General features: G+C 41.0%; 1 protein-coding gene across 3 annotated transcripts; it reads left to right on the top strand.

Moving 5' to 3' along the window:
• The first annotated feature begins 8,325 nt into the window (after nt 1-8,325).
• Nucleotides 8,326-10,880, top strand: LOC114439622 (homeobox protein OTX1 B-like). 3 transcript variants are annotated; one of them, XM_028411703.1, is made up of 4 exons: nt 8,326-8,422; nt 8,978-9,129; nt 10,080-10,261; nt 10,340-10,880. In XM_028411703.1, the coding sequence occupies exons 1-4, from the start codon at nt 8,326-8,328 to the stop codon at nt 10,878-10,880; spliced, it is 972 nt and encodes a 323-aa protein (XP_028267504.1). The 3 variants fall into 3 exon arrangements, with proteins under 3 accessions (XP_028267504.1, XP_028267496.1, XP_028267487.1); XM_028411695.1 differs by having other exon boundaries at nt 8,326-8,438; nt 8,970-9,129; XM_028411686.1 differs by having other exon boundaries at nt 10,080-10,880.
• The last annotated feature ends 2,444 nt before the right edge of the window (nt 10,881-13,324 follow it).

Below are 13,324 nucleotides of genomic sequence, written 5' to 3'. Positions count from 1 at the left end.
TGTGCCACAGTACCTCATCCCTGCATTGATTTCTCCACTATTTATTTCTGTTTTGGTTCATGCTCGGGGTCTCTGTATTTGAAAGTTGATGCTCTTCTCTGAAAGACAGATTCATGCATAGACTCCGCTACTTTTGTAGTCTGCTGCGGTTTTATATGATAAGCTTTTTTAGACGTTCAAAATCAATATGTAATCCTGTGCAGGGGCTTATCCCCAGGACTGGGCCATTTGTGAGGCTCTTTGAGCTTTGTTACAGGTCTTCTGGCAGCTCTGTGCTGCAGATTGATTAGCTGCAGTGCCAGAATCCTATCAAATGGCCGACTATGATGAAGGAGCAAACTCTCTCACTGCCTCTAGTTGACTGGACCTGGAGATAAGGATGGGATGGCAATTCCCTCCCTCGCGCAGACTGAGGGGCAGGGAGGGAGCGCTCGTTCCTGCCCTCTGCTCCTGTGTGGCTCACAACAGGATCAGGAGCTGTTTGGAAGGTGTACCTTCAGATTTTAAGACATTTAGCTGAGGCTCTGGTCCAAAGGGACGTACAGTGAGAGATGCACTGCTTACATCACAAACAGCAACAACTGTAGAAAAATGGAACCTCAACAGAAAAACATTAGAATAAATCTATGTGATAATAAAGCTTTGGTTTAAGGACAATAAACAAAAGCTGACAGCTCATGTTAGTGTTTGACACAGCTACATCCATTTCTATGCTTCATTCAAGTGTTTTTTTCTTGCCACCAGTGGTCACACCTGTCTGTACTGATAGAGTGCTAATCAAAGGTATGCAGTACCACTTGACTGTGCTTTTAAATAGCTAATAATTTAAACAGCTGAAGGTGATGGAATTGCTGCCACAGTTGCACAGCCTGGTTGGTGTTGAACTCTTTGTATAACATGAATAAATGCATATATGAATGCCACAGATCTGCTTCAGTTTATCTGTTTCTCTCTCCACTTTGAAGCCACTGTGCTCTTGCTGGCTTCTCAAAACGACAGCCTTACATATTGTACTTGCTGGATTGTATGGTGTAGACAGTTTGAGAAACCTGGCTTCTGGTCAGTGTCATACTAGTTTGTGTATATTTGCCATCATTGCTTTAGAGAGAGTTGAGTAGAGTAGAGTTGAGCTGTTCTGCCATGACAATGTTTAGAGCACATATATCTTCAGCAGTATAAGCTAAATGTCTGCAACTAGCCAACATCCTATGCAGAAAAAAAATAGCACCTGACCTTTGCATCCAGCTATGTAGGGGAACGAGGGAGCTGGAGCCTATCCTGGCTGTCAATGGGCCAGAAGCAGGGTGCACCCTGGACAGGTCACCAGTCTATCACAGGATGACCTTTGCATCAGCCAATACGACCCAATTTTTTTGCAAATTTTACAAGAAGCTGCCTCATTATGTGATGCCTGGTGTAGCTATTTAGTCAATATTTAGGCTGATGTCTGTTAATATTGTCAGACTGTTACATCTGTATTTTAGAGTTGCTAAAATCACCAATATTCCTTTGGTGAAACCATCAATGTTTAGCACAAAACTTCATAATTTCTATATAAACTACATCACTGCTTTCAGAGTATGCTGCTCTTGTGGTGTGTTATTCCACAATATATCCACTGTAAGGAGAACCATAAAAAAGGTGGAACCTGATCTTTTCTGAATTGCAGTGATGTATTTGTGTTTTGTTTTTTTACTTTAACCACTTCTTTAGTGAGTAACGGAATTCAAAATGGAATATGTTGAGTGGTTGATTTACACCTTTTTTCAGTTCTGGGAGTTTAGTTTTTCTTGTTGTTGAATATTTTCCTGTTCCTTTGTCTCCTCACTCTGTCATATAGAGATCACATTTTAGTAAATGGGCACAAATCAAACTGGGCACATTATTTTAAATCTATAAGGAAACTTCAACATGTACCAGTAACCCCACGATCTCTGAATTTATCTTGTTTTTAATTTTTAGACAGGGAACTGCTTTGCTGTAATTATCCTGTAAAAACAGCCATTTCCTCCAAGACATCTTGGAAATGTTTTATCGCCTTCAATATTTTCCTTCTTTTTTTTTTTTTTCCGGGGAGTGTGGTGACGGGGAACCGAATCCGTGCATTCCTGCGTGCCTTGCCAGCGCTCACATGGTTACCACTGCTACGCATTGTTAGAGATATCTGAATGAGCGCTGGCCATGCAAGTTTTAAGGTGATTGCCCGAGGGGCAGCAGAGTGAAAGAGCGAAGAACAGAGCCAGAGAGAGGAGAGGAGGAAGGGGGGCATAATCCTAAAAGGATTGGAAGTCCACCCCCCACCACCCCACCACACACACACATAGACACACATCTAAGTAATTCCCTCCACACACATCCCTCTGTGTGTTTCAGGGGGTGATGGGTACTGGATGGGGTCAGTTGGTTTCGTGGCTCTGGTGTCTGATTTCTCCCTCCTCGTCTGCACCCCCCCACCTCCCTTCTTCTTCATTGTTTGCCTTCTTAATGAGAGGGGAGGAGCCAGGGGCCCTGTGATTGACAGCTACATACTCTTCTCTCAGTGCTCTTCACTGTGTTCCTGTCAGGTCTGACCTCTGCCTGTACTGTACATGATGCTGAATCTCATTTCCTGTTTCTGCTGCGGCTCCTCAGGTGTCTGTCAGACTGAGCAGCTGACACACAAGTGCTCTTCATCACAGCACTGTAAAACACACCAGGTGAGAGGGGCTGCAACTTCACTGATAGAGTTTCACACTATTAACAAACATGACAGGTTCAATTCCTCTTCAAATACAGCTGGTTCCCACTAAACTACAAGACTTTTTGTCTTGACTTGAGTTTCTGAAGGTGGCTGCAAAGGTCACAGTAAACTACCAACAGCTGAACCTCAGCTTCAGCAGCAAGCAACAACGGCAATGTGGATGATGGGGTTAGAAGTTGGTAGTAGTAGTGCAAATGATTATGAAGCATGATGAGAAAGAAAACCATACACACCATGCCAATCAAAAAACACAAATCTACTCATGCAGACTAAAAACAGTAGTAGACAAAAAAAGGCTTGTTGCAGTGAGGATCTGGGATCTTCTCCCTAACCTAACCAATGTTGTTTGTTGAGTCATTGCCAACCAGGTTTTGTTTTAAACATATCTGATGTCTGGAAATGTAATATATAAGTTCTATTTACAGCAACAAAGCTTTTAAGTTATAAAAAGGATTCCTACATTAGCTAAAAATCTACCTAAGTATGTCTAACACAGAGCAAACAAACAATATCGCTAATGGATAATACTTTGAATAAAACATAACAGACTGACCTTTTTGACTCAATCAGAACAGGTCATTCAAACAGTTTATATCAATAATAAAACTCTGTAACCTTTATTTAATTTGTTTGCATTCAGAGGGGCTGATTCTAGTGTTTGACTGGTACTCCACTGTAGTCATGTCTTCTCTCAGCCTCCGCCTGCTCCACTGAGCCAAGTTTATCATTCCTGCAAAGGTGAATGCAGAAAGAATGTGGCAGTCAGGGTCAAATGACTGCACCTTCCACTCTGTAAACGTCAGAGAGGCTTCACTATCAGCCCCTTTCTGTCCACATGTAAATATTTATTATGGCTGCAGCACATCTGTCCCTGAAGCTTTTAATAGTTTCTATAAACAGGATAGTATGGTATAAATACTGGAAATACGTGATTATATTCCGTTTTGTGGGAAATAATAATGTGAATATTCAGAAGTAATGTTATGTTTTAAGGATGTTAGAAAAAACTTACTATCTTACTTTACTATCAATACATTTGCAGCTTATGTCAAATATACAGAAATGACCCTGGTGACACAAGTGCACCAAACACTTTGGTGTTTTTTGTAAAGGCGTTAGTCCTCATGTGAAAATCCCTCCCTACACAAAGAGTTAACACGTCTGAACACATTAGTCTTTGCTCATATGTTCAGACACATGTTAAGTCTGCAGTGGGACACAACACAAATTTTAAATTTTAAATTCAATGACACTGTATTGTTTTTTGTTGTTTGTTTTTTTTTTTGCATCAGCTACAAAAATATAGACTACTCTTTTTTAATTAAGTATAATTGGCTTGTTTTTAATTAACAAATAAAATGTTAGTAAATATTTATTTTCAGCTTCCTGATTTTGTTACTGGAATATTTTTAAATGTAAAGATTTTAAATCAAACTGTGCATTTTTTCACTTTACACTGTAATTTTTATTTAAATTACACAAATGCAATATTTAAATTTTTTTAAAAAATGTACATGTGTGTAATGCCCACACAGCACTTTGTTTTGCAGTAGGTAAGTTAGTTTTGGAAAATTGATGAAGAGGTGTTACATAATCACATGCCGCCTTATTTTGTGTCTGTCTCACTGATCTGTTACGTAATATCACACAATTAAATGTCTTTAGTGGCTTCAATTAAACAGCTTTTGGTTACTTAATTTTTAGCCAGCTATAAAGACACAGAATGCTTCTGGAAACACATATTATTTTCTGTTTCCACCAATTCCCACATATGGCATTAAGAAAATGTGCTTTTGCTCAGACATACAAAGTGTCAATTCATGAATATCAGGGTCAGCTCACCATTAGTCCTGCAAGTTTGCCAATACACACACACACACACACACACACACACATTAGGTCATCGCCTTAAAACATATTCAGCAATATTTACACATTCACAGCAATACTCATCTAGGTATATCACACATCTTATACTAGCTTTGCCTTTAAGAAGCATGGTACATCTATCATTCACCCCAGCGATTAAATCATTTTCAATAGATAACTTTCTTACCTAAGAGTCCTGCTAGAGCAAAACCAGTGGAGCCCAGTGGATGCAGTTCAGAGGCATGCAGACAGTCCTGGTCCATGCGTGTCCACCTGCCTGCTGAGCTTCAGCCTGCAGCTAAAACCCTCTGCTATCAGCTGATTTCAGTGTTTTTTTCTGCCCTGCACTGTGTGTGTGTGTGTGTTTTATATATAAGGTGGGGAGTGTGCAGCAGCCTGGCCGGAGCCTCCTGCATGCTTTCTGACAACCTGGGATTTTATGCATCATGCTTTTAATAAGCACCAGTAACACAGTCAAGAAACCTCTCCAAAACTTAACCCCCACCACCTCCAGCACACACACACAGACCCACACATACCTCTTCAAGCTGCCTGATCCCTGGATTTACGGGCTTAGTATTAAGAAAATACTACTGCAATTTGGGATTAGACCCCCCAAAACCCCTCACAACAACAATGACTCCGTCCATTTGATATCTTGATACTTGTGATCAATCACCGCCTTTGTTGCTTTCAGACACAGGCAATTTAAGCGGAAACGAGACAACAAAGATTCTTCGCTTATTCATAGTAATTTCCCCTGAATCACAGGCCATTTCTTCTCTCCTGATTCTGTGCCTCTAGGCCCCAAGGTTGTATTTGTCACAAGATTAAATCATGATTATATGGATAGATGTTAATTTTATTTAAGCATATGCATGAAGCATGTATTATTATTAGAAGTAGGCAATACATATATCCTCTTTCTTTAGCCTAAGAGTTTGATGATGTAAGAAATAGTGTAGTTTATATAATTATTTTTTTCTTACTTAACTAAATCAGCTGATTGAAGGTGCCTGGGTCAATCCCAGCTTTAATTGGGCCTAGCCTAAATTATTAAGTTTTAACAAAAGTAAATGTCTAATAATAATAATAATAATAATAATAATAATAATAATAGAAAAAAATACATTTAACAAAACATTAGTTTTTTAAGGCCTACAACAAGCTAATAACATTTTGTAACTATTTAAGCTAATGTATGGTTTAGCCTGATTGTAACAGGAAAAAGAACCCAAATATATAATGTAATTTTTCCATATTCTACAGCAGAATAAAGTTTGCTTTAATAAAATATTAAATATAAGAACATTATCTGCCTCCATAATTCCAGGTTCATCAGTGTTTCAGCCTAAATGAATCATATTTTCTGGCTGTAATGGAGCCGGTTCACTCTCCTCCAACTTTCCGACCCAAAACTTTTCACTCGCGTCACATGGCTCGCCCTTCATTCCACAGGGGGCGGGCGCACTGCCGTGTAACTCGCGCCCCAATTGGCTGTGTGCTTCACCCGTGCGGCCGCAGAGCGCCGTGATTGGCTCGGAGGAGTCGGAGCCGCGTGCTTCCTTGACTCTTAGAGGCACGGGCCTCGGAGACCAGCATCAATCTCCATCCGTCAACACCGACCGCAGAGAGAAACGGCGCGGAGACCGAACCGACGCGGTTATTTTTTCATTTTCCTGAAATGTTCGCTGTGTAGCGCGGGGACAGGTGTAAGCTGCAGGCGGAGAACACGCTTCACTTTTCCCTTCATGTGGATATTTTCCTTCAACTCTGCGTCTCAGTGCTTTGACATTTAGCAGGAATTTAAGCTACCTGAAAGGTGAGACCCCGGCCTGATTCCATGTCGTTATTCAGGATATTTGGTTATACTTATTTGTCTGTATTTTTTTCTACATATTTATCACAGTGTAGCTTACCTTATTTCACAAAATAAAACCGTATTTTCCCTAAAAAAATATTTAGAAGATTTTGGGGATTTATTTTCCATAAATCAAATCTTGCTACTATCTAAATAATTCCAACTTTTTTCTGTCAGGAGTTAATGTGTAGATCAGCTCGCAGGCACTCTGCTAATTGTCGCTGAAGATGTAATCTAAATTGTAATGGAGTTCATTTGCACACAGTTCTCTGTGCGTAATTCAGCTCCTTCCTGTGGTTATGGAAATAAGCAGAGCTTTATTTGGAGCCTTAACGCCTCAGTTCAGATTCATCAGGAGGCCCGGGGCACCTTTCAGGGGAGAAAACGCTGCCATTAGTCCTACATTTACCTGCTAAACGGACCCCAGTGGATTATGTAAATTCTTATCTAAATACATTGTCTTACACTAACTGTTAACAATTATTAAAGAAGCCAGGGACAGTATGCAAAGTGCAGAAAAACTCTGGGGTAACAATGCCTGCTCAAGATCATCAAGTATTATTCTTTACATATGGATGGTGTTCGTGTACTTAGTAAAGTGTTTTTCGTTTATTTATTAATTCCTAATCCGTGTAGAACTTCAGATTAATTTGTATTTAATTAGTTTCCTCCTATAGAAAATATAATTGAATTAGGCTAAAGTGAATTAAAAAGCTGCCAAGTAGCCTATATTTTTAATACATAGGCTCTGGGAACAGAGTTTCTAGATACAAAATAAAATAAATAATCGCACTATTCATTCATATTAAAATGTAAAGAACAATAAATCTGCGTCCCTGCATGAATAAGTCATATCAGAACAGCTCGTTCCAATAGAGATATCAGAGGTGAGAAAAGTCTCAAGTGGCCTGTAATTTAAACGTGTGTCTCCGCAGGTCGATTTAATTGTGAGCTATTGAATTAATTAAAGCATAATGAAGATCCGACTGATAACACAGCCGCTGGAACATCCTGATGGCTGAGGACCGTTTTTTTTTGATCAGTGTTTTTGTTTTTTCCCGTGAGATCTGACTGAGCCCGCTGACACTTTCTTTAATGTTAATTATTCTTCTCTAAACTGATGTTATCTGCTCTCATAGACAGAGTTAAGGCCTGGTGTCAAACGCCTTTCCACGTGAACAGGACTGTCTGTGTGTGTTTTTTTTTGTTTTGTTTTGTTGTTGTTTTTTTCTTCCAAGTTTACTTCACTAAATTTCTTTGAAGTTTCGTCCATTTTTATACAGATAAATACCGCGTGAAGTAGTTGCACAGCAACAGATCCAAACATGATTAATCTCGCAAAATCTTTCCCAAAACTTCCCAGATCACACTTTCTAAACCGGAATCCAGAGCAGAAGTGCGGGCCAGTTATGCGCACATGTTATTTTAACATGGTTCCAAAATTATTATCAAGGTTATTTACATTTATTGTGGTGTGAAACTGACCTCAAGCCAAACGCACAAAATGTAAAATCATTCAGTCACCATCATTTATTTCTTTATTTTCAGATTACAGAGGAGTATTTATGTCTTTTAATATAAGCTCTGCAGAATCACTCACAGGCATCTGCTGTGTAACTTCACACCTTGTATGTAAAGTTTAGTGATACAGATGATTGTAAATAAGATACATATTTATGAGCTTCGTTCAGTTTTTGGGGAATGTATCATTTGAGTGTCTTTCATCACTTTTACTCATTTAGCGCCGTCTCTCTCTCTTCCTGCAGCTGACCATCCGATCTGAGCACCTGGCCCACCCGGAGATCTGCACCCGTCCTCTGCGCACAGACTCCGGTCTCCCTTCCGTGCTTCTAGCATGATGTCTTATCTCAAACAGGCCCCGTACGGGATGAACGGACTGGGCCTGAGCGGAGCCGCCATGGACCTGCTGCACCCGTCTGTGGGGTACCCCGGTACGGATCAAATATGATAGACGTTTAATGACCAGGGCAGCGTTACACAGTGCTTCTTTGATACAAACTTATTCCCCATGCCTTTCTCATATGTTTATAATATAAATGAATATTATTTAAGTTTACCGCTCATAACGGAACGCTTGAATAATCCTATCAATGTTCAGTGGTGTTTATGGGAGTTTCAGTTCCTGAGATTTCCTGTAAAAAGAAATAATTTTTATGTCTTGAACGTAAATCGGATCTGATTTGTGCGTCAATGGATTGATGAAAAGTGGATTTATGCAAGTTTTATTCGCTTTTAAACTTTCTGTGCGTAATTATTGCGCATTCGGAACCACATTAATTTTGTCCACCGTAACATCACCCGGCAATTTGCTCTATAACTAATTCTGTGTGTTTTTTAATTTTTATTAAAATCTCTAACACGGCGATGCTGACACGGTGTATATAAAAGGGCACGGGACGCACGGTCACTGACTTAAATCCAGATTGGAATACGTGTTGTTGGCTTGAGTTAACAATGATATATTTTCTCTCCCTCTCTCTCTTCAGCCAACCCGCGGAAACAGCGCCGGGAGCGGACCACATTCACCCGGACGCAGCTCGACATCCTGGAGTCGTTGTTCGCCAAGACGCGCTACCCAGATATTTTCATGAGGGAGGAGGTGGCTCTGAAAATCAACCTGCCGGAGTCCAGAGTCCAGGTGGGCATTTCGCACAGACTGGTTTATGTGGCAACGCTGTTAGATAGGAAAGTTGTAAAATCTCGATTTTAGAAAGCAGAAAGTTAGTTGGGAGGTTTTTTAGTGACTTTCTTTCACCTCGGGCCTCTGTGTGATTACTTTCAGTGTGGGTAAAAATGTTCAGCTATTATTGATCAAGTAGAGACAAGACTTTAATGAAAGGAGATAATTCGGCTCTGGCAGAGTGAGGCACCAGCTCTTGATGTGGTGAGCTTTCATTAGAAAAAGCCTCTGAGAGGTTTACCAAGGCCAGCTTTAGCAGCCCTCTGTTGGGCTTAACGCTGCAATTATGGCTGCGGCCTCTCTGCTTTCTGCAGGCCGCTGGTTAGCTGCTTAACAGGCCAAGCTATCAGTAGTATTACAGTGCTGTTATTTTAGTGGAAGCACATTACATTTTCTAGCTGGTTAAAAAAAAAATAAAAAAGATGCCTCATTTTTTCATTTTGTTTAGTTACATAAAGGTTATTAAACTTAGGCAGAACATGATACACTTAGTTTACAGTAAATTAACTCTCTGCTTGCACAGTCTGCTGAAACTATGTCATGGTTTTGATTGATATTAAGGATTAAGGATTCATAAAAGTAGCACCAGACTTCAAGGTCTGGGAAATTGAGTTATCTAAAGATTGAATATATGCACATTTCTTTAAAAGAAAAACAAACATTCATGGTAAAGAAAAAGTTCACATCAAGTCTGAACTGTGTATTTTAATTTATTTTATATTTTTTTAATTATTAAATGTGGTTTAAGTGCTGCAAACACCACAAGCTAAGAAATCAGAGTAGAAAAGATTGGTGTGCGTCACAAAGTTGCAGGGAAGTGTAACAAAAACAGTAGAAGGTGATTAGATTTTTTTTTGTGAGCTGGCCAACATGTGACACTGACCCTTTGACCCTGCCTCCTTCCACAGGTCTGGTTTAAGAACAGACGAGCCAAGTGCCGGCAGCAACAGCAGAGCAGCAGCAGCAGCGCTAAGGTCAAACCAATAAAGAAGAAGTCGTCTCCAACCAGGGAGAGCACTGGTTCAGAGAGCAGCGGCCAGTTCACCCCGCCAGCGGTGTCCAGCTCCTCCTCCTCCACCTCTTCCTCTTCATCTTCCTCCTCATCCTCATCCTCCGTCTCCTCCGGTCTTGGCGGACCCGGTCTGATCAGCACCTCTACCTCCGTCACTGCTCCAGTGTCGTCCATCTGGAGCCCGGCGCCAATCTCCCCTGCCCCGGCACCGGCAGCTCTGCCCGACCCTGCTGCCCCTACCAGCGCTTCCTGCATGCAGCGCGCCGTGTCGTCCTCCACCACCGGAGGCACACCCTCTTACCCAGTGTCCTACAGCCAAACGGCAGCAGCGTACAGCCAGGGTTACCCAGCCTCAGCGTCAGGTTCCTACTTCGGTGGCGTGGAGTGCGGTTCATACCTTGCACCTATGCACTCCCACCACCACCCACACCACCCTCACCAGCTAAGCCCCATGACTGGCAGCTCTATGTCAGGACACCCACACCACCACATCAGCCAGGCGTCAGGACACCACCATCATCACCACCACCCATCACACCACCACCAGGCATACAGCACGCCCAGCCTCACCTTCAATTCCACAGACTGTCTGGATTACAAAGAGCAGACGGCGGCCTCCGCCTGGAAACTCAACTTCAATGCCTCCGACTGTTTGGACTACAAAGACCAGGCCTCATGGCGTTTCCAAGTGCTGTGACTTCTCATGCTTCTCCTATCCTTTTAAAGAAGTGTTCTTTTCATTTTTGGTGGTTTATTTTTGAAGATCCTTTAAACTAATAGTAGAGACATTTTTTAAAAAAAAGTTTATTTGTGAACTGAAGCGATGCACAGATATCTGATGCCTGAGCAGCAAGAGTGACCCATCCAGGATTATTTTTCTACTCCAGAACTCTAGAGAAACTGACCCATTTCCAACTTTTGAAGGCCTTTCTTCGGAACTTTTCAGTGAAACCTGCAAGATTGTGCAGTCTTGGTTCACCTCAGTGATTATTCTTTAAAGTAAAACACAGTAATAATATGATAAAACTAATTTTTTTTTGTTTTTGTTTTTCAAAAACAGGATGCTGCTATGATTTTCAGGTTTCTGATGTTCATATCTATTTGATTTCCAACTTGAATCTTGTTCAGAAACGTCCAGCCTGTGGGTGTTGTATTTTACAGACTGAATTGCAGCACTTGTTTATAAGGTGAAAGATTTTACTATTTGTTCTTTGCAGAGGAAAGAAATAAAAAAATGTGAATTAGACACGCAATGTCAGTATTCCATTGAAATTTGAAAGATGTACATTCGTGTCTTTATAATAAAGTCTTGTTAAAACACGAGCAGTCCAACGAAACATCATTTCTAATGACAGAATCAAGTGCTGGGCGGTCAGCAGATCAGATACTAGCCAATTGTCAAACTGGTTCAGCAGGTTGGAAAGTGGAGAAATGCAAAACACAGCAGAGACAAATGACATGTTCCACTTTCCTTTATAAAGAGTGAGTGGATTTCATTTCATTTTTCATCCACCAGAGATGGTTGCACTGGAAGTCGGTCTCATTTTCAACTTCTCAATGAAATGTTACATTGAAATTTGATAGTAAACATTCAGTGGATTCCACTGTGTCACATATAAGTCCAGTTTAAAGTTGGTGAACTTTGATACTAGCCGTCCTGACATTTCTGAAGTCAGGGAGACTCCCAAATGGATGAAGATAATGTATGTACTTATTTGCTGTATCTTACGGCTAATAAGCTTTATTGACCCCACAGAATTAACACAACTCAAAGGGAACATTGTGCTTAATAAACTTTGCTACCTTGGAGGAAGATGGCCTAATTACCACATTTCTTCAAGAGCTTATTTTCTACCTTATTGAATGTTGAACACATCAGACTAACACATCAACAGGGAGTAAAGAAAATGACTGAATAGATGACCAGCTAACATACAAGCAAGTTGGTTGTCTAACACAAAGACAGGTTGAAGCTAGCTAGCCGTCTAAACACACAAACACACTGGAGCTAGCTGTCTAGCTGTTTAACATCATCTAAGTGCCATGCTGAAGGGCAACCTTGTGGCTGTAATGATCCTCAAAAAATGATGTAATGTTGCATAATTGAAACACATTACATATAAAAGCTGATGTTTGTTACGCAGTCAGCAGCTAACGTTACTTCAAATTTAGGTCAGTAAAAGATATCAAGTATAAGTTTTGCAAAGTCTTCAGTTTCCACATCATATACTCCAAACTAACCTGATGTTAATCATAATGAATATTTTTTATTGTCTAACGCGGAAGGTACAAAAAATATTAGGTTGGGCTCTGTGTTGTTTTTGACTTGTTTTAAACCTCCCTGTAGATGTTTTTACTCTGTCTTACCCTCACAAATTGTGCCTTTAAATCATAAATCTGGATCATGCTTAAAAACTTTTCTCCTATCAGGCACCCGGAGGAGCCTCCCCCACCCCCTGCTTTGAGGGACTCACAGCCGGACAGGTTAGCAAACATGTGCACTGGCATCCTCGCTGTTTGTTTGGCCGTGTCGACAGTAATATACAACTCATTTGATCCAAGGGAAAAAGGGATGAATCACGATTTTAATTAACAGCCGTCCTGCTTCCTTGCTGTGTCCCTCCACCAGCTGGACAAACAGTTTCGGGTAAACATGGCGTCGGGGGGCCGCGTGTTTGCCCGCTCTACGTCCTGCTGGGCTTTGCCAGCGCGCACCGCTGCTTCGTGCAAACACGAGCTGGGATTTACCACATTAGGACAAACTAATCTTTAGGCCATGTTCAAGCAATCTCTGGTGCTTATTTTAGAAAAGGGACACCTCTCCCCGAACAGCTGTTTGGGATGTCTTATTATCTTGCCAGCCTCTCTCTGGGGGTGTCAACATTTATTCCTTGTCTTTGTAGTCACTGACTCTGCTTTTTGGTTTCTTAGTCCTGCCTGAGAATAAAAAACACTTTCAGGAATAATACCACTTTCCCCAATGCCAGCGCGCCTCAGAGGACATCAAAGTGTCCTCTGGAGTGCTCCTGAAGTCAGAGCTCTGTGGCCTCAAAATAATGACTCACAGAGGAGATGTCAGCGGTGAACAAAAGCAGCTTCCTGGACCTACTGACTGGGCTGAACCATCATGTCTGCAACTTT

This window comes from Parambassis ranga, chromosome 1 (assembly GCF_900634625.1).
Source record: "Parambassis ranga chromosome 1, fParRan2.1, whole genome shotgun sequence".
Lineage (NCBI taxonomy): Eukaryota > Metazoa > Chordata > Actinopteri > Ambassidae > Parambassis > Parambassis ranga.
This window is presented reverse-complemented; position numbering and strand designations above follow the sequence as displayed.